This window comes from Lepisma saccharinum, chromosome 20, assembly GCF_977018435.1.
Source record: "Lepisma saccharinum chromosome 20, izLepSacc3.1, whole genome shotgun sequence".
Classification (NCBI taxonomy): Eukaryota; Metazoa; Arthropoda; class Insecta; order Zygentoma; family Lepismatidae; genus Lepisma; species Lepisma saccharinum.
The window spans coordinates 7,122,312-7,148,082 of NC_139248.1; the positions used below are offsets into that span (position 1 = coordinate 7,122,312).

Below are 25,771 nucleotides of genomic sequence, written 5' to 3' on the forward strand. Positions count from 1 at the left end.
GAAACGTAACTTTTAGTTTGTTTTAAAATAAAATTAATTAAATTCTGCCTTGGTCAGCATATTGGATTTTTGATATATATATATATATACATACACAGAGTATCCCCTGACATTCGCTACGAGACTCGGCGGCAAGAGGCCCGGCATCAGGGCTTGTCTTTCCCGGTGAACGGGTCCGCGGCAGTCACTTATATTAAACCTCGTGAAAAAGTTCAGAGTAACAGGGTCAGTTCTGAATAAAAGTGGAAAGAAAAATGGGGAATTAAGTATACAAAGACAATCCGCACACCATCCGTGAGTTAAAAGGGAGTTTTGTACGAAAAATCGGGACAATTACAGTAGACGAACTTGCACGTGTAAATGCCAGTTTCCTTAGGAGATGCCAGGAATGTGTTACAGAAGATGGACATAATTTTCAACAACTTCTGTAGTCAAGGTTAGTACACAATATGAAAACTGTAATTTTAATATCCGACTCTAGCGACTGTCGCTGACACGTTTACAGGGAAAGACAAGCGCGGTTGCCGGGCAGCTTGCAGTCGAGTCTCGTAGCGAATATCAGGGAATGCTCTGTATATGTGTGTGTGTGTGTGTGTGTGTGTGTGTGTGTGTATGTATATATATACTTCTTAGCATTGAATTTGGAAATTCAGGCGCCATAGCGATCGGCGGCCCTATATTTTTCTACCCCTGAGTATGAAAATGACAACACCAAAGTCTGTTGTGTTGCAAATTGTATTACAGAAAGTAAATAGAATATGATATCTCTTTTTACAAGTTTTGCTTAAGCCTATTGCGTAGCACGTTTGGCATTTGACAAATGGGCACATTATCGTTGGCGGACCTCTCAAAACACACAACGCAGCTCCGTGCCAAATGGCCTCCCCTTCTCCTCCACCACATGTAGGAACACCCACGCATCTTCAAGAATTTATTGTCGTCAGAAGAATGGGAATCTGTTCCCAGCGGTCTTAACTGAAATCGCTCGTTCACGGTCCTTTGCCCGTTCGTTGGAATATACAGTTCTGTTTCGTTAATATCAATATCAATCAATATGATGATTTATCTCAGCGGATAATGACAAATGTGCAAAAAATGATATAAGCAGCTCTGGAGCTCAACCAGCCTCAAATCAATGCTTACCTAGGGGCAACCTTGGGGGGTTAAGACGGCCGGAGCGTGATGCTGATCACATCATCTCCAAGCTGGTCGAGATCGAGTTTGTGTGGGGCCCTACTCCCACATCCCCTAAATATGCCTTCATGACACGGTGCTATATGCACGGGGAAGTTAAAAAGAAATTAAAGATGTACTCTAAATGCTTCATTGTTAATCAGAAATTAGTCATATGCACTATCGTATTAATCTATAAGATTATATTTTATTTAAACTCTCTCCGGATGCTTCATGTTGATCAGGGTATTCACTTGTTGTCTCAACCTCTGTGGTATGTGAATAATGCACAGTGTTGTGCTATGCAAACTTCCTGATGTATTCAGGATATAGGAAGTTCCAGCATGTTTATGGAGTCAGCTGTGGATACAATTATATCATGATATGAAAATGTAAAATCAATACTCAGTCTCAGCTAACTGTAGAGGTAGAGGAGGAGGGAAAATCGAGTGAAGCGCAGTGTTGCCAACCGTACGGTCCAGACTTTAGTCCATACGCTAAATGCATGGCTTGTCAAAATTTGCTCTTGCAGTTTTATCCCTAATATTTGCCTAAGAAATTGGTAAACCAATCGTACGGACCTGGAGACAAGAATACGGTCCGTTTGCCATGTGCGTTCGGTATTATCCTTTTCATAAGTTTGCAACGCTTACAGAGAGAACGGGTAACTCCCGTCGCCTATTACACAATCCGGTTTCTTTCACTGTTCATTGGTGGAGCCGTCTCGCGTCACTACTTGCGCAGAGACTTGTTCTCGTTCGCCTGGTCTACAGTTAGGTGGTACGGAGTTTATGTAAAATTGTAATTTCACGTTACTGTGAATATGAGGGTCCAATACGTCAAATTAGATAGGCCTTCCATCTGCACCCACCAAATGGAAAATTTTGGATATACACCTACCCTAATAAATCTCGTCTATTTTCGCGTGTACTTGTTGTGTGTTGCCTAAGTCTACGGCGAAATTTTGCTATTAAAATCCACTTTTCGCCTTTGGGTCAGGCAACACACACAACACCTTACACAAAGCGAGCATTTCAGGATGTAGGCGTCCTATTTATATTGGCGGTGACTGTACATCTTCTTGTTGGAATTGCAAACCAGTGATGGGCATATGACTTCCAGCAATCTCTTCGGCCACGCTACTGAGCTCGTAGCCACAAAAATCAGTGACATTTGTTGTTAATCTATCTTCTATATATATAAACATGGATGTATGTGTGTGTGTGGTTGTGTATATTTCCGGCATAACTCTCGAACGCCTGGAGCAATTTCAACCAAACTTGTTACACGTATCACTTGCAATCTGGAAATAATATTTTGGGGTAAGACACCCCCGGCACCCATATGGGCGGGGAGGGGTGACGTAAAATTAATCGAGAACCACCGATATTAAATTCCGCACAAAGAGACATCCATGACTCTATGCAATCCGCACAACGATAGTGTTTCTCGAGTTGTCTAACATTCAGGGTGTGTTGCGAATGGAATCCATAGTTTTCGTGACACTCCCAATGCGGTTCAACTCCACGTTCATCACCTATCGGCATGGGGGGTGAGAGGGGGTGGAAAATAAAATGCCACAAATGACTTAGATTAGTGTCGAATCCATAGTTTTCGGAGTCGCTAAGCTAATTGGTGACATTCACGATCACATTTACCGTTAGTTACATTTTACACTATAGTTAGAATTAATTATTTCCCTGTCTAATACAAGATTGGGATAAATAAATACCCGGGCAACGGAGGGTAATCAACTAGTAATAAGATTAAAATCAAGGGTGTAAACTCACCAAAATCCGTGACGTCAGCGAATGCAGCGAAGTTAAGGTCAACGTCCATGGTGAAGTCGTCAGACGAAGACGAGGATGATATCGGACAGGAGTACGTGGGAAACGTGAAAGAGTGGCCACTGAGCACGGAGTCAGCCGGGCTGACGCTGAGGTCGCCTTTGTCGGGGGTTCCCGGGACCTTAAGGAACCGGGACCCGGACTCCTCCGGCAGGTGTCCCAACCCTATCCCGCTGTCCTGGGACTTCGATTCCGGGAGCGAAACTTCCTGAGAGTTTGTCGATGTCCTTTCGGTCGTGCAACGCGAGTCCGATCTCGGGGACTCTATCTGCGCCTTCTCCCACCTGAACGCCTCCTTCACTTTGGTCCACTTTGACACTTTGGATTTTATCAGCGACGTCGGCCGCGACTGTTGCTTTTGCGGCTGTTCTTGCGGTCCCTTGTCTTCAACAATGTTCTCCGTCTCTGTTTTGATCTCGTCGTAACCGACGGATTTGCTCCTTTCTCGTTGCTTCGCCAGCGACGACCTTATACGCAGATGTGACTTGGTTTTGCTGCCACGTTTCGGCTGGGCGTTCGTCTTCGGTAAGCTTTCCTCTGACCCGTGTCGCTTCAGCGGCATTGCCTCTGGTAGCAAGCTCTGCGGTGGGCCCACGGTGGGCAGAACAGACGCTCTGTGGGCTGTAAGATAGGAAGGCAGCTCTACCCGTTCCTGCTGCTTGTTCTGCATCGTCTCTTGCAGCTCCTTGTGCATTTCTTGCAAGTTCTTCAAGTCCTCAAGATACTGTACTCGCCTCTGGAGCTTGGAGTTCTGCTCTCGTAGGTCTCCCAGCTGCTCCATGAGCTTGCACAGGTTGTCCAGATGATCCAACCCCACTTTTGCATTCGACGTTCTTGAAGATGAGGTGATGATGGGTAAAATGCTACCAGGTTTGCAACTGGAAGACCTCTGCCTTTCCCTAGGGACTTCCTGGATCTTCTGGGACACCGGAAGTGACATCAGGTACTCCATGAACTCGTCTTCCTGTTGCAGTGCCTCCGTTATTAACTTCGACTGCGCACCTTCGCTCTCGGGGTAGTCAAAGCTGTCAAAGGCGAAGGACTTGGACTTCGAGTTGGGATCGGGGCTTGGGGATATGCTTTCTGGAGACGCACAAGGGTTCATGTTCTCGGGAATATCCTCAAGGTCATTCCTACCACCGTCGCTTCTTGCCAGTCCGGGAGATTCGGCGGGCTTCATCTCGACACTGTGGTCAGCACGTTCCTCCATGTCCGCTCCCGGAAATGTTAACGCCCTCCACCGCGAGGGTGCCTGCCTTCGACACCCATCCCAGACACTGAGCTATCTCTTGACACACGCTTGCACACACGCGTACACTTACGCACTTTCAGAAGCTTGTCTGCACGGCTTCTCGAGCTGGGTAGACGTCTCTTGGTCTGAGTCGACGTACAATTTCGGCAGGAGTTGGCAGTCGGCCCGCGCACCCTCTCCCTCTCCCGATGCAGCACCTCGGAACTCGGGAATTCTCTGAAGTCACATCTTCGCGTTTGTGGAGCAGTGTTGCCACAATCTGAAGCCAAAATTTCCCTTTGCGAAGAGATAGAATATCCCTTTTTTCCTCTCACCGTTTCCTCCTTCCTCTAAATTTGGGTTGTGCGTTTTTATTTCTAAGTCCGCTTTATGCACAGAAAGGCTAATCGGTACTGAACCTACAGTTTAAAGTGGGATCCGAACCACTATGTGCCTTCACCTGGTATCGAACACAGGACCCCTTAATTATAAACCTTCATCTAAAGATATCACATAATAATACTAATACTACTACTAATAATAATAATAATAAATTGTAGTAGTATTTTCATTGGGCCATGTTCGAATATATAAACGATTCATCGAATTTTAAAAACCGTATATTTTACAAAGTATTACACATACAGTAATGACACATGTACGAAAAGAGCAGAAAACTCACCAAGTTTTCATGTGTTACACACTATGTGCATATTTATTATACTACTATACAGGGTGTATCGTAAGTAATAGTAGCGCAAACTAACACAGTTGAAAGTACACGATAATAGAAGCAAAACGTCTCAGTGAACATGGGTCCACAAACGAGCCGTTTTCGAGATAATTGCCGATGTTTGGTTACAAGCCGCCACTGACTTCATTGTTTGTAAACGTCGTCCTAGTTGGTAAAATGCTAATAATGTGTGCGAATGTGTGGTTAGAAGCAGTCACTGATTGCATTTTGTGAACACCGAGTGCTTTACTCCTTGCGCGTTCCGTGGTTTGCTCTTTGTTCACAAAACAGAACATTTCCGAGAGGTGGCGTTGGAATCAAACAGGATGGATACAATTAGTACAGAGAATTGTACATGCTTGTGACCAATTCCGAAGTGAACCGGAGGTCTTCGAAAGAATTCGAAACTCAATGCGGAACACCTCCTTTAACAGGAACGAGTGTACAGTAAGTGTAACATGTAACATACTAACGTTTGTTAAAGTAAGTAGAATGTTCAATAAAAGCAATCAGATCTCCAATGACTTTTCTTACTGTATTATTAGCATTTTACCAACTAGGACGACGCATACAAACAATGAAGTCAGTGGTGGCTTGTAACCACACATTCGCTATTATCTCGAAAACGGCTCGTTTGCGGACCCATATTTACTGAGACTTTTTTGCTTCTATTATCGTGTACTTTCAACTGCGTTAGTTTGCGCTATTACTTATGATACACCCTGTATATAAAAAGAAAATAAATATTTAAATATATATTTGTGGGCATTCCATGAGAAAGCGTCACTGAACTTCAATTTTTAAAATTAAATGCAATGCTGAAACTTTATCTTGTGAATGAACAATCTAAAATTGTCATTTGCATGAAAATTCAAGTGTTATACATAATTAAATTAGAAGGTAGAAGGTATTTAACATATTGTGCGTTTATTTTAACTTTTTGATTTACTTGTGTTTTGTATTGTGTCCCACCCGTGACACAAAAAGCAATTAATTTCTCTTTTAACGTTTAAATTTCCCTCTCAACTCTACTAAGCCCTGCGACAGGTTAACTTTGCAGCAACTTTTCGCATATATAGACGCAAACGTGCACGCAGAATATAGTTCCGCTGCAATACTGCCGATGCTGTCTGTCTGTGATATGAACAGCTCGAAGCTTGAGGCAAGACTGGCACGGGAAATGCTGAGCGCCGTTCTCGCGTGGATTAATACATAGAACCTGCTGCAAACTTAACCAGTCGCGGGGCTTAGAATATTCAAGGGTTAATTAACTTCTCTCTTTGTCTTAAGTAATTTATCTTTCATTTGACAATTCACAGAAATTAAAATAAACTTCTTATTAAGTGAAGAGGCAGTTTCTCGTCTATTCCACCCGTGACACAAAATTGTTCACTTCCTACAAATCTAGTAACGTATTTCAAGGGTAGTTATGTTTAATCAACAGTGTTAAGTTTCACATTTCATTACACATAAACTGTACGAAAAATGTTGTTTAGCCATCAGTAGAACAGTTGTTTTAATGTCAAAAATGTAGAGTGTGCCACCCGTGGCAATGAAAAGTCAATAAACTACAAAACATTTCATGTGTAATTTGTTTTCCATTTTGCTTTTTATTTATACAGTAAAACTTCTCAATGACGGACAGGCCTGGGGGAAAAATAAATATCTGTTATTAAGAAGTGTCCGCAATTCTGAAAAAAGTGTAGGATGTTACACAATAGGATAAGCATATTACAGTACATACTTTACGAACATAATGCTTTTCGTAGACGTTGATGACTTCAACTTTTTCCTTTAAAGTCAGTCGTTTGCGTTTCTGTGACATCGTAGTAGAAGTGACACACACACTTCTCAAGATAACCACAAAGAATACTGTCTACTGTCTGCACTTTTAAAAAGAAATACGTTCGGTGTAACATGAAACAATACGCGCTATTTCGAAATACTGGCCATTGTTGTATCGAATTCCAGGAATTGTGACCGTTTTCTTTCAGGCTGTCCGTTATTAAGAAGTTTTATTTACGTTGGGGAGGTAGTTTTCAGTGTCCACGTCCGTTATTGAGAAGTAATATTGCCATTAAACCCCATGTATTTCTGCCGGGAATTTAAAAATGTCCGTATTTTAGAGGTGTCCGCTATTCAGAGATGTCCGTTAGGAGAAGTTTTACTGTATATATACAAATCAATTAGATTTGTTACTTATATTTTTCTTGCATTCTTGTTATACTTTTATTGTGTCTATATTCTGGTTGTTGTAGATCTGTTAATAGTCTCCTTATAGATAGAGAGGGGATGGGATGAGAGGATGCGACACTCACAAGCATACACAGAGACAGACACTATCCTTCGATATTATCCTTAGTAAAATGTATCTGAAGTTAAACTAACTGCTTATCTTTAACGTTACAACAAAAACTCTACCCCACCCCTGGAATTTTTTGGTAAGGGATAATCTCCCCTGTTCTTCCTTTCCCCTGGATTTCGCACCCCGTTTGTAATCAAATTTCACTTTTCCCTTTCGGTTAAAATTTCGTCTGAATTCCCTGCAAAAAAGGGAAAATTCCCTTCAAGTGGCAACACTGGCGTGGACGCGTGTGCGAGAGCGTTTCCTCTTTACGCACGCGCTGCGAAGAAAGGCAAATGGAAGAGAGAGAGAGTGAGGGTGGAGGGAGGGGGGGGGCGATGGCAAAAACCGAGAAAATAAAAGAATTAGAAAGACGAGCAAGAGATTCTGACACCCAACTACAACATCCGCTTCAGAGTGAACGTCTGAAAGAAATGCAACGTACGGGAGCCTGAGAAAGGCATTACACAATGCCAGAAGGAAAGGGGTCTTTTAGCACCGTTGAAAGAATGGACACGGTGCGGAGAAATTCTTGGGCCGTTGTCTGCTGCGAAAAACAAGGAAGTAATAAATGATGAATGAGAGGAAAGGATGAAGCGACGACTGACACGAAACAGGTCAGAAAGGAACCGAAATGTATTTTGGGAAACATTTGTTCGAAACCAAACGGTCCCCCTGCGTGTTCATTGAGGCTGAATCTCGAATTAGGTCCGGGCATGAATCCCCCAACACCCCTCCCCCTCCAAGAAATTACGCTTCCTCGTTCGAACCTCTGCCTGAGCATGGATGTTCTTTGTGTAAGAATCACTTCATCATTTCATCACATCGTTACTCATCCCCATCTTCGCGATTAGCCAAAGTGGCCGAGAAGCAAAGACAAATAAACCAAATAACGGAAAATCGGTTAACAGTGTTTGTAATGCTTAGTTTTATTTCGAGTAGATATACTGTATGTAGCAGAGGCGTCGTTACTGGCTGAACAAGGGGTTGATTGTAGCCCCCACCAGCACCAAATAGTGATACGAGAATTTTTTTGTTATTTAGAGGAAAGGGGCTGAAAGAGAGGGGGAAGAATAACATAGAAAAAGAATAAGGGAGATTTTGAAGCAAAAATAAAAAAAGTTGGAACAAGGAGAGGAAGAAAGAGAAAGGGAAGTGGAGAGAGAAGGAGGAAAGAAAGAAAAAGAGGGACAGAAATAAAGATAAGAAGAAAAGGGGGAACGATAGAACAGAATGAGAAATAAAAATAGAAATAAAGAGGCAGACAGAAATAATAAGAAAGAATGAGGGAGAGAGAGGGAAATAAGGATAGAAAGAGAGAAAGGGGGAGAGGGAAGTAAAGATATAAAGAAAGAGGGGAGAGAAATATAATAGAAAGAAGGAGAGGGAGAAATGAAGATATAAAGCAAAAGGGAGAGGGAGAAATGAAGATAGAATGAAAGAGGGAGAGGGGAAAATAAAGATAGAAGAAAAGAGGGAGAGGGAGAAATGAAGATAGAATGAAAGAGGGAGAGGGAGAAATGAAGATAGAATGAAAGAGGGAGAGAGAGAAATGAAGATAGAATGAAAGAGGGAGACGAAGAAATGAAGATAGAATGAAAGAGGGAGAGGGAGAAATGAAGATAGAATGAAAGAGGGAGAGGGAGAAATGAAGATAGAATGAAAGAGGGAGAGGGAGAAATAAAGATAGAATGAAAGAGGGAGAGGAAGAAATGAAGATATAATGAATGAGGGAGAGGGAGAAATGAAAGAGGGAGACGAAGAAATGAAGATAGAATGAAAGAGGGAGAGGGAGAAATGAAGATAGAATGAAAGAGGGAGAGGGAGAAATGAAGATAGAAAGAAAGAGGGAGAGGGAGAAATGATGATAGAAAGAAAGAGGGAGAGGGAGAAATGAAGATAGAAAGAAAGAGGGAGAGGGGGAAATGAAGATAGAAAGAAAGAGGGAGAGGGAGAAATGATGATAAAAAGAAAGAGGGAGAGGGAGAAATGAAGATAGAAAGAAAGAGGGAGAGGGAGAAATGAAGATAGAAAGAAAGAGGGAGAGGGAGAAATGAAGATAGAAAGAAAGAGGGAGAGGGAGAAATGAAGATAGAAAGAAAGAGGGAGAGGGAGAAATGGAGATAGAATGAAAGAGGGAGAGGAAGAAATGAAGATAGAAAGAAAGAGGGAGAGGGAGAAATGAAGATAGAATGAAAGAGGGAGAGGGAGAAATAAAGATAGAATGAAAGAGGGAGAGGAAGAAATGAAGATAGAATGAATGAGGGAGAGGGAGAAATGAAAGAGGGAGACGAAGAAATGAAGATAGAATGAAAGAGGGAGAGGGAGAAATGAAGATAGAATGAAAGAGGGAGAGGGAGAAATAAAGATAGAATGAAAGAGGGAGAAGAAGAAATGAAGATATAATGAATGAGGGAGAGGGAGAAATGAAAAAGGGAGACGAAGAAATGAAGATAGAATGAAAGAGGGAGAGGGAGAAATGGAGATAGAATGAAAGAGGGAGAGGAAGAAATGAAGATAGAAAGAAAGAGGGAGAGGGAGAAATGAAGATAGAATGAAAGAGGGAGAGGGAGAAATAAAGATAGAATGAAAGAGGGAGAGGAAGAAATGAAGATAGAATGAATGAGGGAGAGGGAGAAATGAAAGAGGGAGACGAAGAAATGAAGATAGAATGAAAGAGGGAGAGGGAGAAATGAAGATAGAATGAAAGAGGGAGAGGGAGAAATAAAGATAGAATGAAAGAGGGAGAGTAAGAAATGAAGATATAATGAATGAGGGAGAGGGAGAAATGAAAAAGGGAGACGAAGAAATGAAGATAGAATGAAAGAGGGAGAGGGAGAAATGGAGATAGAATGAAAGAGGGAGAGGAAGAAATGAAGATAGAAAGAAAGAGGGAGAGGGAGAAATGAAGATAGAATGAAAGAGGGAGAGGGAGAAATAAAGATAGAATGAAAGAGGGAGAGGAAGAAATGAAGATAGAATGAATGAGGGAGAGGGAGAAATGAAAGAGGGAGACGAAGAAATGAAGATAGAATGAAAGAGGGAGAGGGAGAAATGAAGATAGAATGAAAGAGGGAGAGGGAGAAATGAAGATAGAAAGAAAGAGGGAGAGGGAGAAATGAAGATAGAAAGAAAGAGGGAGAGGGAGAAATGGAGATAGAATGAAAGAGAGAGAGGGAGAAATGAAGATAGAATGAAAGAGGGAGAGGGAGAAATGAAGATATAATGAAAGAGGGAGAGGGAGAAATGAAGATAGAATGAATGAGGGAGAGGGAGAAATGATGATAAAAAGAAAGAGGGAGAGGGAGAAATGAAGATAGAAAGAAAGAGGGAGAGGGAGAAATGAAGATAGAAAGAAAGAGGGAGAGGGAGAAATGAAGATAGAAAGAAAGAGGGAGAGGGAGAAATGAAGATAGAAAGAAAGAGGGAGAGGGAGAAATGGAGATAGAATGAAAGAGGGAGAGGAAGAAATGAAGATAGAAAGAAAGAGGGAGAGGGAGAAATGAAGATAGAATGAAAGAGGGAGAGGGAGAAATAAAGATAGAATGAAAGAGGGAGAGGAAGAAATGAAGATAGAATGAATGAGGGAGAGGGAGAAATGAAAGAGGGAGACGAAGAAATGAAGATAGAATGAAAGAGGGAGAGGGAGAAATGAAGATAGAATGAAAGAGGGAGAGGGAGAAATGAAGATAGAAAGAAAGAGGGAGAGGGAGAAATGAAGATAGAAAGAAAGAGGGAGAGGGAGAAATGGAGATAGAATGAAAGAGGGAGAGGGAGAAATGAAGATAGAATGAAAGAGGGAGAGGGAGAAATGAAGATATAATGAAAGAGGGAGAGGGAGAAATGAAGATAGAAAGAAAGAGGGAGAGGAAGAAGTGGATAGGAAGAAAGAGGGAGAGGAGGATGTGAAGATAGGAAGAAAGAGGGAGAGGAGGTAACGAACATAAAAAGAAAAAGAGAGGGGAGAAGTGAAGATGGAAAGAAAGAGGAAGAAATGAAGATAGAAAGAAAGAGGGAGAAATGAAGATACAAAGAGAGAAAGGTGAAGAAAGAAAGAGAGAGAAATGAAGATAGAAAGGTAGAGGGAGAGAACTAAAAATAGCAAGGAAGATGGAGAGAGAATAAATATAGAAAGAAAGGGAGAAATGAAGATAGTAAGAAATAGGGAGAGAGAAATAAAGACAGAGAAATCCCTGATTGAGAGATAGAAACAAGGGTAGAGAAAGTGAGAGAAGAATAACGGTGCAAAGAGATAGAGAGGGAGAATCTTAACAGCCAATATAAACCGAAGCTGAGCCTTCCTGAACAGGCAAGTGTCGTGTCCAGAACTATAGGATGTTCCGTATAGGACGCCGAATTAGAAAATTAAATAAAAATAAGGAAAATATCATGAAAACAGTTATATTTCACATATATGTAAGCAGTAACATCTCCCATTTACGTATGAAAGACAATGTCAGGCATTTGTCCACCCCTACTGAGTCTGCATGCGTTTATACGCTCCACAAAATTACTGATAACCCTCTCGCAGATGTCTGTCCCGATGCCTCCAATCACCGGTATGATTTCTTCCGCTATCAGTTCCAAAAGGGTTCGTGGTTTGTTGGCGTACACCTGTGATTTCACAAAGCCTCATAAGAGGAAATCACAGGGTGTAAGATCACATGACTTTGCCGGCCATTCCTGGTCACCACTTTCGTAAATTGTGTTTACAATAAGAACACGTTGCTCAATCGTAAACTGTTCCATATCGTAACCACAACAAATGAGTCAAAACAATTGAAGCTACATTAATCGGCATGAAAAACTAAATATGCTGACCAAGGCAGTAATTTATTTTATTAAAAACATAAACTAACGTAACGTTTCAACCTTCTAGCAAGGTCTTGTTCAGACTCTGTATCAAGTACAAAAGTAACCAGATACAACAAAAGGGCAATATATATACACAAACATTATTCCCTCCAGACTATTTAGAAAGTTGTTTGGAACTTTCTAGCAGATGACTTTCACTTCCCAACTTTACTTTCACCTAAAAGGCTAAACACAAATACTTCCATAGAATGTGGTTGGACTTTTTAATCTCACGCTCTTTTCCCTTCATTTTTCTTCCTTCTCCTCTCCTCTTTTTCTCTTGTCCTTTCCACTCTTTCCAACATCTTCTTCCATTCTTTGTTTAACTTCAGTCCCCCATTCCAGTTCATTGTGTCTTCTTCACCTTTCTTCTCTATTTCCTTGGCTTCCTTCCATTTTCTAACTAGCATTATCTTCTCCCTTCCTATCTGCTTAGCCTCATCCCACTCTATGTCATGTCCTGTTTCTCTCGTGTGTTTAAATATTGCATTTCTCTCTCTCTTAAGTCGTACATCATCCCTATGTTGTTTCAACCTGTCTTTCAGCCTTTTTTTCGTTTCTCCTATGTACACACTCTGACATTCTTTACATTTTACTTCGTAGATAATCCCTTCCTCTTCTTCTTCTCTGTTTTCCTTTTTCTTGTTAGCATTCCTCGCTATTCCTAAGATGCTTCTCCCTCCCTTCCTGTAAGTTTTAATTCCCGCTTTCCTAAGCACTTTGCATATCTTTTCTGTGGTCTTCCCCATACTCCTTATTCCAAACCTTCTCTCCTCTTTTTCTTTCTCTTCCAATTCTCCCCTGCCCGTTTTCTTACTTTTTCTGTTGATGTCCAGTCTATCCTGCTTCTCATAGCCATTCTTTTCCAGCTGTTTCCATAGGCTATTTATTTTGCCTTCTTTTTCACATTCTTTCATGCATATTTTCTTGATTCTGTCCTCCATATTCTTTATAAAATTTATTTTTGTCACCTCACTTACATCACTTCTTTTGTGGCAGAATACTCCTGCTGCACACTTCTTCTGATGCCAAGCGGTTTCAATTTCTTGTCCTCTTTTCCTTTTCATCAATATATCTAGATAGCTTAACTTGTCTTCTTCTTCTATTTCAAGTTCCAATAATATCCCTCTTTCTTCATCTTGAATTTCTTTGGCAAAAATGTCAAGCTGCCTCTTCGTTCCCTTCCATATGCCAAAACAGTCGTCCACATATCTGCAAAACAGAATCATTTTGTCACCTCCCTTTTCTATCACTTTCTTTTCCCATTCATTCATAACCAATTCAGCCAATGCTGGGCTTAGACTGGAACCTATATTTAGTCCTTCACTCATTAACATTATTTTATCTCCCATTATACTGTAACCGTTATTCCAAATGGTTTCCAGCGCCTTCACTACCCTTTCACTATCCCATTCTCCTATAATTTCTTGTCCCATTCTCTTTTTAATAATATCCAAAACGTGTCCCCTCTTGATGCTCGGGAACATACTTTTCACGTCTAAGTTAAACATTGTCGTCTTCATCTCATTTAACTTAAGTCCTTTTATGAGGTCTACTACTTGTTCACTGTTCTTAACTGCTCTGCTTTCTTGCTGTGTTACTAACACGTCAATAACTTTCTTTAATTTCTTTTCTAAGGGTTCCAAAATATTGTTTCTGCAGTTCATTACTGGTCTTAACTTTATCTCCTCTTTGTGTATCTTTGGAAAGCCTTTCAAACTTGGTAGTCTTCCTGTCTCCTTTATGCATTTCTTGAAACCACTCCTCCTACAGTCTTTTATGATTCTTTCTTTTATAGTTTGTTCTTCACTTGTTCCACAAATCTCCTCATATCCATTTTCTTTTAGGTCTTCAAACTTCCTCTCGTACCATTCTCTTTCCATCACCACAATTGCTCCTCCTTTATCTGCCTGCTCTATCACCACATCATTTCTTGTTTTGATTTTCTTCATCCCTTCCCTTCCTTTTTGACTCAAATTATCTACTTTTCCTTGTTTTCCCATTTCTTTCTTCAGTATGGCTGCTGTTCTTCTTCTAATCTTGTCTCTTTCTGGTTCTTCTTTTATATGGAGCACTGCTTCTTCAATGTCATATATAACTTCCTCATAATCTACATTTCTTTCTTTAACTTTGAAACCTCTGCCTAGTTTTAAAAAAGCTTCCTCTTCTTTTGTTAGGTCTACATTCCCTATTACCACAACTCTTCTTCTGGTATCCTCTTCTTCTTCCTCTTCTCCTCTTTCTTCTTTCCATCCTAGTCCCTCTCCTTTCCTCTTCAATTTTATTTTTATTTTCTCTCTAAATTTCTCCTGCCAGATTTTCATTTCATGAAATGTATATTCTCTCGTAAAAATGGTGAGACCATCTTCAATAGCTTTTTCAATTCTTGTCAGGTTCTCCTTTATTATCTTTATCTCCTTTCTTCTTGCCCTTATTTCATTCCATATCAGTTCTTTTTCCATTTTCTGAACCAATATCCTCCATCTCCTGGTGTTGCAAACCACTCCCTTCTTACTTATTTTTAATCCTTTAGGCGCTGTGCCTCTCTCCAAACATTTTCTCAGAAACTTCTCTTGTTCGTCTTTGTGTATTTCTTTCCTCTTCAAGTCTTTCCAGTTGTTAATTTTCCTCATCAGCCTTCGAAAATGTCCAATTATAACACCATTAAGCCTTGTTTCCATGATTATGAAAAACTAAATATGCTGACCAAGGCAGTAATTTATTTTATTAAAAACATAAACTAACGTAACGTTTCAACCTTCTAGCAAGGTCTTCTTCAGACTCTGTATCAAGTACAAAAGTAACCAGATACAACAAAAGGGCAATATATATACACAAACATTACTCCCTCCAGACTATTTAGAAAGTTGTTTGGAACTTTCTAGCAGATGATTGTGTTTAGCCTTTTAGGTGAAAGTAAAGTTGGGAAGTGAAAGTCATCTGCTAGAAAGTTCCAAACAACTTTCTAAATAGTCTGGAGGGAGTAATGTTTGTGTATATATATTGCCCTTTTGTTGTATCTGGTTACTTTTGTACTTGATACAGAGTCTGAAGAAGACCTTGCTAGAAGGTTGAAACGTTACGTTAGTTTATGTTTTTAATAAAATAAATTACTGCCTTGGTCAGCATATTTAGTTTTTCATAATCATGGAAACAAGGCTTAATGGTGTTATAATTAATCGGCATGTCAACAGATACCAACATTGGTAAGAACAGGTCTGCCAACCTCGAAGCAAAACAATAGCACTCCATTCAAATTCGGCGTTCTATACAAAACACCATAGGTGGAGTTTTGGAGGGGCCAGGGGGCCTGGCCACCCAACTTAAAGAAATACTAAAAAAATAACACATGATTAAGTTCAGTTACTACATTTTTGTTATGCAGCCATACCGCAAATCTTGACGTTTGGCATGTTGGCATGTGCGGTAATTGATGTGTACAGTTTGAAGGAAGAAAAACGTAAAATGACTTTGTGTTGAATCAGCAGTTACTGCTGGAGCATCCAAAGAACTTTTCAATTTAATTTTTCTAAAATTTCTGAAGCTTACTATTGTACCGTAACTTTTTTTAAAGTAATGCGAGTATTGTATCAATAAAAAATTAATGAAATACAAAATGCAAAAATCGTACTGTTTTGCTTCTTTTAAAACTGACAACCAAAATATGTACTAATTAATATTTGTTTACTTAAGGGAGGAAATTTAACATTTTCAAATCTAAAAAGGCTAAAACTAAGTATTTTTAAGTTGTTGCTTTTTTAATTTCCGGGGGAAGGCCTCCGAACTCCTTATAAACTAGGGGATATTCAATAACCCTCAGGTACAGTGGGATCAAAGAGTATTACCGTGCAAATTGTCTGTCACCATGCTCGTGCACTTAATTTGACCCAATAAGAGCTTCAAGAATTAAAAGAAAACTCAAAATAAGCTGTTGACAACTTCTGCACCAGCATACATAAAAATCCATCGCTTACAAACACACAGGATGCAAGAGAAAAATTAATAAAAATAGTCATGGATAATTTGCACGGTAATACTCATGGATCCAACTGTACATCATATGCTTCTCCCAGAGTCTGCCCCCCCACCCCCAAAGCAAAAGCTCAAACTCCGCTCATGCAAAACACCCTTTATTTCGGGAGAACTCCGAGACTAGTGTCTCACCACACATATTAATAATACCTTGTGTGCTTGTCCTTATGTGTGCTGAGTTCCCCTTTACAGCCTCAACTATTATATTGAAGGTGGATGGATATTTTAGTCCTCAGAAAGATTGCAACACACTCCTCCAGGAATTCCACTTTCGAGTGCCTATGCATGCGCTCAACACGCAACACAAATCTATTTTACACAAAAAAGCCAAGACTGGAAATTCAAAAAAGATCGCTCTTCCACAGACTTCCCACTCAATATAACGACCTCCCATCAAGTGCTGATGTATTTTTCACAGAATATGCCTTTCGGTCAACCATCAGAAGATATATTGCTAAATAATATTTAATTGTGCTATCTTGACTTATTTATATTAATATTTTGTCTTATTTTGCTATTTTTATTTTTGTTCTTTTTTGATATTTTCATTGTTACTGATTTCAGTGTAAAATGGCTACGTGCTGTATCTGAAATTTTCTCAATAAATAAATAAATATTGATTGTAAGGTGCCTGCAGCCCCTTCAGCCCCATATAATGAGACTGAATTCTAGTAGCCTACGTGAACTCAATATTTTAATTTCAATCAACCAACATATAAAGTGCAAAACTATGGCGCGTAGAAAAATACGATTTTGCGGGTGACCGTTTTTTTTGGGGGGGGGATTAGGGAAAAAAGAGAAAGCTATACTTAGTTATTCAATTATTTTTTTATACTTTGTGTTTGTCTTTTTTTAAAAAAAAAATATCAAACTGGAGAACCTGGGTCTTGGGAAGCTTTGAGATTTAAATTTTAAATTTTCAAAATTGAAAATTTGTTCCGCGGCGGCAGAACGTATTAATCCATAAGATTATATTTTATTTAAACTCTCTCTGGATGCTTCATGTTGAGCAGGGCATTCACTTGTTTACTTCAGTTGTCTCAACCTCTGTGGTATGTGGATAATACACAGTGTTGTGCTATGCAAACTTCCTGATGTATTCAGGATATAGGAAGTTCCATCAGGTTTATGGAGTTAGCTGTTTGCAATAGAGGTAGAGTTGAGGAGCTGTATCTTTGCGGGTGGCCTTGGCTACTCCGCGCAGAGTGTAAGAGAGATACGTTTATGTAGTTGCCACCTACTCGCCCTTTGGATGGTCGACAGCAAGGACAGAACGCAAGGATAACGACGCGCAACCGGTAGCTCCTCCCCCTTGCTACTGCGCAGCCGGTCTTGGGCAGGGCTTACCCGCAAAGATACAGCTCGTCAACTCTAGTAATAATCACGATTCGGCATGGAGGAAGGTCTCCATGGCCTGGCTGATATAGAGGTGAGACAGACTGAGAAGAGACTGACTTTGGTTTTGGATTGAGGAGAGAGAGGAGCTTAGAGAAAGGAGTTGAGGGAAAGTGAGGCGAGTCCTGGTCAACGTGCAACGAAGCCTAGAGAGGACTTAGTTTATTTTATTCTTCGAATTTATCATCACTCTTCAGATAGACAGGTAATTATCCAAACCCAGCCATGATTCAGGTTCGAAGGTTCATAAAACCGAATGAGTGGCCATTGTCTTTTCTAGTTGCTAAGCTATGTTTCAGTTGTGCCTTTCGCACTGCAAGCATTTGACTTGTCATGTCAATGACGAGTGCTCTCATCATTGAGGATGAATGATGAATGTGGGAGTGACCGGTTTTGATCCCCATCATTCTGTAGAATGATACGATATTTCAACGAAGAGTGAAAATTTCCATTACAAACATTCTTCATACATGCCCAAAGCCTTGTTGACCAGTGATGATAACGAACACGTAAATGCATATATGTTTTCAAAAACTTTAATAATTTGTTTGTATTTATTATAACAAAAAACGTATTTTACAAGACACATTACGACATGAAATTTTAAACTGTTTTTTACTCCTTCCCGAACTCCTTAATTTCTTGATCAATTTTGTCGCTCCTTCATAGGCTCTCTAGTAGTCCTGGGTAGTAGCAGACACATTAACGCGCTTGCTGATAAAGAAAATGGATGTCATCATGTAAATAGTAATGTGCAATTTATAGGCACTCTTAATAACTAATGATAATACACAAGTTATTTCAGTAAAGATAATCAGTTAATTGCAATACGCCGACCTCTGTGGCGGAGTGGTTAGCACAGTGCGCTACAACGTCAGGGGTTCCGGGTTCGAATCCTGACATGGGTGTTATTTGTGAGTGCATCATCGCTCATCCTCATAGTCGCGATTAACCAAAAGTGGCAGAAAAACACATGAAAAATCCGTGAGATCAATATTTACCGATTGTTTTCGATTATTGAGAAGAACACTATAATGATGAGGCGAAGCACGAATATATCGCATCTATGTGATATTTCGCACCACTTTCATCTCACTAAATTGCATATATATGGTATTCCGTATAGGACGCCGAATTAGAAAATTAAATAGAAATAGGGAAAATATCATGAAAAGAGTTATATTTCACATATATGTAAGCAGTAACATCTCCCATTTACATATGAAAGACAATGTCAGGCATATGTCCACCCCTACTGAGTCTGCATGCATTTATACGCTCCACAAAATTATTGATAATCCTCTCGCAGAGTCTGTCCCGATGCCTCCAATCACCCGTATGATTTCCGCCTTCAGTTCCAAAAGGGTTCGTGGTTTGTTGGCGTACACCTGTGATTTCAAAAAAGCCCCATAAGAAGAAATCACAGGGTGTAAGATCACACTCCACCTGCCAAAACCCACACCACGCAGTCGTTCTCAGCGGATGGATGGATTTCACGCTCCTGGATTATTCGAGGATTTTCGGAAGGAAACCACCACAAACGAGTCAAAACAATTGAGTCTACATTAATCGGCATGACAACAGATACCAACATTGGTAAGAGCAGGTCTGCTAACCTGGAAACAAAACAACAGCACTCGATTCAAATTCGGCGTCCTATACGGAACACCCTTTATATAGCTCTAATAGTATCAAGGATGTCACTACATTAAAATCCATCATTTGCTGACTTTCTCTTGTTTAGCCCCCCTAGACAGACAAGCAGGCCAATCGAAATAATTTATGTCGCCTGAAAGTAGCACTGCTGAGTCATCAATTATAGAAAATTTCATATCCTCACATTTGTTAGTTTTCAAGATATCGAACCGATTGTTGTCCCTCTCTTAATCTTCGTATCATTGTTGTGTACCTCAATGTGTCTTACCTATTAGTACTGTTGGCACAGCTATCAGCAGAACTCGGATGTTTGAGACGAAGGCGATGTTTACCGCGAAGCCCACAAGAATGGCGTTCGATAGAGCCAAACCTGTGCCAGTCCCTCTGCGAAAAAATACAGTTCACGTTTCAGTGTATTCACAATGTTCTATCTCTAGCTAATGTAAGCGAACACTAGAACTTTAAACCTAGCATAACAAAAAGAGCTTTCGATAATTCACATCCTGCTGGTGAACCAAAAATTACGTAATTTCGGTTAAATCTGGAAAGATTCATACTCAAACAATGAAGACTACATTCGCTTTTATTAGGAAAAAGTTACTGATATTGACGAAATCTTAAAAGATAGTTTGTGAGCATCATCTATTCTCAGATAGCCATATCTTATTTTATATGTTTACTACGACTTCAAATGGTATTTCGGAACATAAATTAAGAGTATTTGAAAATAAAATCCTTAGGAAAATATTTCGACCTAAAGTGGAGAAGGTAACATGTTGTAGAACTGTCCAGATATTATTAGAATAATAAAATCAAGAGGACTTAGGTGGGCAGGCCATGTGGCACGAATGAGAGAGGTATGAAGAGTTTACAGCATTCTTGTTGGGAAACCTGATGGTAAGAGACCTGTAGGAAGGCCACAACGAAGACGGAGAAACATTCCAAACGCTATACAATACCTACGTAAGGTCGAAATTGGAATACGCGTCTATCGTCTGGTCCCCACAAAACCTAAATGAAACCAGCAGAATAGAGAATGTACAAAGCAAGTTCCTTCGATTCCTAGGACTGAAAGAGACGGCGTTTACCCCAAATATACTCCTTATCATACCCTAAAAAAAATACTTCAACGTACAATCCCTAGGCGATAGAAGAAACATACATCAGTTACTATTCTTACATAAACTTTTAAACAACTCATTAGACTCCTCTCAGCTGCTCTCAGAAATCCCTTTTTATGTACCATGTAATAAGGTAAGACCACGGAAAGAGCTGTTTCAAGTACCGAGAGCTCAAACAAAGTCAGCCAATGCGGCACCCACTCGGAGAATGTGTAGGTTATATAACGAAATTGCAAAGACATATGATAAGATAGACATCTTCCAAAGTTTTTGAAAATTCAAAAGGGAAACCGAAACTTATTTGCAAAGCCAGACTTAGCTTTGTTTATTAGTTCAGTCTCTTTATGTACAGGCGTAGAGTCCATCCTATTTTTCTTTTTTCTTTTGTGTTATTTACTAATTACTGTCATTACATCTATATATCATCGTTTTTAAATGTAAGGTGAAGTACATATGTTTTTCCTTGGTTATTTTCTTGGTTATCATGTGTAAGTTCTAACCCAAACTGTCAGGTTAATACTTTATACTTCTCTTTCATATCTAATCTTATATTAATTTTTATATTACTGTAACACATATTATCATATTATTGTACTTTTTGAATTCTTCTGATTGCATATTTTGTGTACCAAACAGTGTTATAATACAAGACACTGTAAATGGGCATTTGCCTGTAGTGTCATGTCTTTAAATAAATAAATAAATAACGTTGAGATGGACCTAAAGGAAATCGGTAAGGATGGATTGATCTTGCCCAGGAGAGGGACAGATGGAAGGCTTGTGTTGCTGCGAGCCATAAACCTTCTGGTTTAAGAAGGCTAGAGAGTCAGTTAGTTGTAAAAAATATCGAACATTGCGAATGGAGGCTTTCATATAGGTTGCAGCAGAACACGGACAAATAATTTCATGAATCAACACATTCTATTTCATTATCATGCAAGTGAAGACGCAATGCTATTTAAGATGTCGACTAGGTCTACATCGTGTTGATTTGCCCTCAGTGCAACAAGATGGGCGTGACATTCCGTACTATTGCCTACAGAACAGATATCAAGAATCAGAACAAGTTTCAAAGCAGCTCTGCAGGCCTGTGCAAAATGATGACGTCATGGTTTAGACTGGTGAAAGCTTTGATGTACACAAGTAAATCAAGGAACGCCAAAAGGTGCACTGGTCTGGTGGATTCTGTAAAGCGCCCAAAACTGGAAAATATACTAGGCACCGTTGATGACGTGCAAGAGAGATATATTTTCATGAAACTTGTTTAATTACAATGAATGACTCTACTCTGCCAATCTCTGGAGCAAGGGAACGAAAACACGTCCTCTGCGCAGGTAGGGAATTGAGGGAACTAGACCAATGAACGCGTGAGAGGGGAAATGGGTACATGGAGAGGAAAAACTCAATATGCTGACCAAGGCAGTAATTTACTTTATTATAAAACATAAATTAAACGTAACGTTTCAACCTTCTAGCAAGGTTGTATCAGAAGAAGTGTGCAACAGGACATGGCCGTATTTAGAGGGGGGGTTTCTAGGGTTCAAACCCCCCCCCCCGAAACTTCTGACATGTTGGATTAATGGAAGTTCAGAAACCAAAATCTGTAACAAATTTTCAATTTTTTTTTCGAAGCATCACAAAAATACAAGGAGACAATGTTGAAACGATCGAGCTAGAATTTTCATACATTTGGAATTCTGAAAGTTGAGTGAAACAGGATTTATTCTCAGAATCGTAACCAACCCGCAACCCCTCCATTTTCACTTCTGCTGTCATCTTGCCAGGTTGTTCCTGCGTCACAAGGAATATAGACTGAAGATTCCCTTATGATTGTCCCAAAATTCCCTTTCCAGCTTTTAAATTTCCTGTCCGATAAAATTGAAAATCCCCCCTTGATAGGAGTTCAAACCTAGGATCTCCAGTTTCGTAGCGCTACGTTCGCGATTGAGGTTACAATCCATGCACCAGGCTAAGTTTTTAAAAATAATAACTGCTTCCACACTTTTCAAAATTCCAAAAATGTAATTTTAAAGTTAAACAACAAAAACTTTATGACTAAAATTTCCATCTAACTTTTAAAGCTTTTTCTTGAAGGTGTCTAAAGTTTAATGACGAAGTATAATAATTGAGCATTTCAGTACACACTGTATGAAACGTAAAAAAACAAAAAGAAACTTGTGCTGGATATTCACTCATCTGCTGGATTGAGTGAGCCCCCCTCAAGGATATAACAATAATATAATAATAATTATTATTAGTATTATTATGGAATAAAATTGTTTTATTATTGTGAAATTTTAATAATTATTGTACAATTATTGTTATTATTTATATTATTCAAATTTCTGGCGACGCCCATGGGAACAATTATGAATGAACCCCCCCCGAAACTTTTTCCTGCCTACGGCCGTGCAACAGGAGTATTCTGCCAGAAAAGAAGTGATGTAAGTGAGGTGACAAAAAGAAATTTTATAAAGAATATGGAGGAAAGAATCAAGAAAATATGCACGAAAGAATGTGAAAAAGGCAAAATAAATAGCCTATGGAAACAGCTGGAAAAGAATGGCTATGAGAAGGAGGATAGACTGGACATAAACAGAAGAAGGAAGAAAAGGGGCAGGGGAGAATTGGAAGAGAAAGAAAAAGAGAGGAGGTTTGGAATAAGGAGTATGGGGAAGACCACAGAAAAGATATGCAAAGTGCTTAGGAAAGCGGGCATTAAAACTTACAGGAAGGGAGGGAGAAGCATCTTAAGAATAGCGAAGAATGCAAGCAAGAAAAATGAGAACAGAGAAGAGGAAGAGGAAGGGATTATCTACGAAGTGAAATGTAAGTGTACATAGGTGAAACGAAAAGGAGGCTGAAAGACAGGTTGAAACAACATTGGGATGATGTACGACTTAAGAGAGAGAGAAATTCGATATTTAAACACACGAGAGAAACAGGACATGACATAGAGTGGGATGAGGCTAAGCAGATAGGAAGGGAGAAGATAATGCTAGTGAGAAAATGGAAGGAGGCCAAGGAAATAGAGAAGAAAGGTGAAGAAGACACAATGAACTGGAATGGGGGACTGAAGTTAAACAAAGAATGGAAGAAGGTGTTAGAAAGAGTGGAAAGGACAAGAGAGAGGAGAGAGGAAGGAAGAAAAATGAAGGAAAAAGAGCGTGAGATAAAGAGTCCAACCACATTCTAGATGGAAGTAAATATGTTTAGCCTTTTAGGTGAAAGTACAGTTGACACGGGAAAGCCACCTGCTAGAATGTTCCAGAACAACTTTCTAATAGTCTGGAGGGGAGTAATGTTTGTGTATATATATCGTCCCGTTTTTGTACCTTGTTACATTTGTACTTGGTGCAGAGTCTGAAGAAGACTTTGCTAGAAGGTTGAAACGTTACGTTTAGTTTATGTTTTATAATAAAATAAATTTCTTCCTCGGTCAGCATATTGAGTTTTTCATATCATGGAAACAAGGCTTAATGCTGTTATACATGGAGAGGGAATCGCGGCTGCAGCGCGCACTGCTTTGCAACACCCACTCGCTTTCTCTCCTCCTCTACCGTTATCTGCGGCATGTAATATAGACAAGTCAAAACTATGGACTAATATCGCCATAAAATCTGACGAAGCAATTGTCATAGTGGCATATACCCCATATCTAATGGGCAGTCGTGACAATGACACGTTCTTGTAATTAGACGCGTCGTATTATTATACTATTAATATTAACTTAATAATACTCAGCGGTGAACGATGAGACTCGGTGAAGTACACAGACTCCTCTCAGGTACAGGGATAGTGTTAGGCAAAGACAATTCTTTACAGCACAGAGAAATAAAACCACATTACTGCTGCAATTATAATGCAAATATACTTGAGCCGAAGGCGAGGATTTCGCTTTGTCGATGAATTGACTCAATTAAAACACATAAACTCAATGCGTGGCTATCGGCAAGCCTATGATCACATAGACCTAGCTTGCGCCCCGAACTACCATACCAAGATGTATGCACAACACCGAGGAGTTCTTTTTAAGTTTAAAAGCTTCGTCGATCCGTGGCGAAAAAATGTGATGATTCTTACGCGATATCCTCGCTTTTATACTATTTTCGAGAACACAGATTAAAGTACAGATGAATCATTCACTATCTACAAAAAGATTCTACCAACAAAACTGACATCTATGCATGTTTAGAAATACAAATTCGTATAGTGCACTCTTGCAAACATGAAGATACATTAAACTACTCATAACAGAGCATAAAATACAATAAACATTAAACAAAAGATATATATTACAAACAGGGTGCAATATTACATATAATAACAAAGAAATTACGCTTTCTTTTAGAAAATAAATACATTAGTCACGTATCTTCTACTGGTGACGTCACATAAAAATATGGATCATATCAACAATATATTGTTCTTTTTTTTCATATTTCAATGTAGACCACTAATTTCATATTCAAAAATTGTGTACAGAACACGTGATCAAATGAAAGAAAAGGCTCCACAGCCTTAACTTTGCCATGTAAAACAAGACGAAATAAATAAATATAGCCTTACATAGACAGGGAAATAAGAACTGGGATGGTCTCACCTTATCTTGGTGGGGAACCTCTCCAACAAGATCACAGAGGATACCGTCATAGCACCCGCTGCACACGCCGCGGCGACCATGCCCACGATTCTCTCGATCCAAGAATCTGTGACGTAGTTCATGGTCGAGGTTAGAATCCCGCCCACCGCCAGCAACGTCACTGAAAAAAGATGAAAATTTGTTGATTCGATGTGTTTGATGTTTTCCGATCAACTTGAAAGGTGAATTACGTTTAGAATCTAGATTTAAATATTCAATCTGACTCTTTACCATGACTGTACACAAATATGAGCAATTGCTCAGTTCATCATTCAGTCTCCCAAAGATACGAAAAGTTTAATAGCCATTGAATTGTTATTAATACTATTAACAAGGACGTTACAGTTGAAAAATATTATATTTCTATACACTGTAAATCTAAATGTTGGGTTTTGATGTAGAATTTAATTTCCATAATATTTTTTTAACATCGACAGGTGTATGGGACCGGTGGCCACCCACCATCATGAGATTGGGAAGCTACGAATGAGTAGCGTAACCCGGTCATGGAAATCTACAGCGAGGGTTAGTCGTGCTGACCACACGTCACCCCGTAACTGGTTGGATGATCTTTCGGCAGTCGGTAAGTAGGACCTGGCCCTCACGGCTGTTGCACCACCGGGGTTGTTATTATTAATATTTATTTGTTACTTTCATTTTTGAGTTACAACTTGTAACTTACAAGAATTATGTATAACAAATGTATATATGGGGGAAAGTTGGACAAATTGAGGAGGTAGGAT

The 25,771-nt window shown here is 39.5% G+C and overlaps 2 protein-coding genes across 2 annotated transcripts in view; both read right to left on the reverse strand.

Moving 5' to 3' along the window:
- LOC146003693 (uncharacterized) overlaps positions 1 to 4,453 on the reverse strand; it is an 85,042-nt gene extending 80,589 nt beyond the window's left edge. The window contains exon 1 of the mRNA XM_083142059.1: positions 2,964 to 4,453. Coding sequence (XP_082998185.1) covers positions 2,964 to 4,230 — 1,267 coding nt within the window. The 5' untranslated portion in view covers positions 4,231 to 4,453. The remainder of the gene's footprint in view (positions 1 to 2,963) is intronic.
- Positions 4,454 to 18,189: 13,736 nt separating this feature from the next.
- LOC146003804 (synaptic vesicle glycoprotein 2B-like) overlaps positions 18,190 to 25,771 on the reverse strand; it is a 30,247-nt gene continuing 22,665 nt past the window's right edge. Inside the window, exons 8-10 of the mRNA XM_083142223.1 lie at positions 24,990 to 25,149; positions 19,534 to 19,649; positions 18,190 to 18,323 (exon numbers count right to left, since the gene is read on the reverse strand). Of these exons, the coding sequence (XP_082998349.1) occupies positions 18,256 to 18,323; positions 19,534 to 19,649; positions 24,990 to 25,149 (344 nt within the window). The 3' untranslated portion in view covers positions 18,190 to 18,255. The remainder of the gene's footprint in view (positions 18,324 to 19,533; positions 19,650 to 24,989; positions 25,150 to 25,771) is intronic.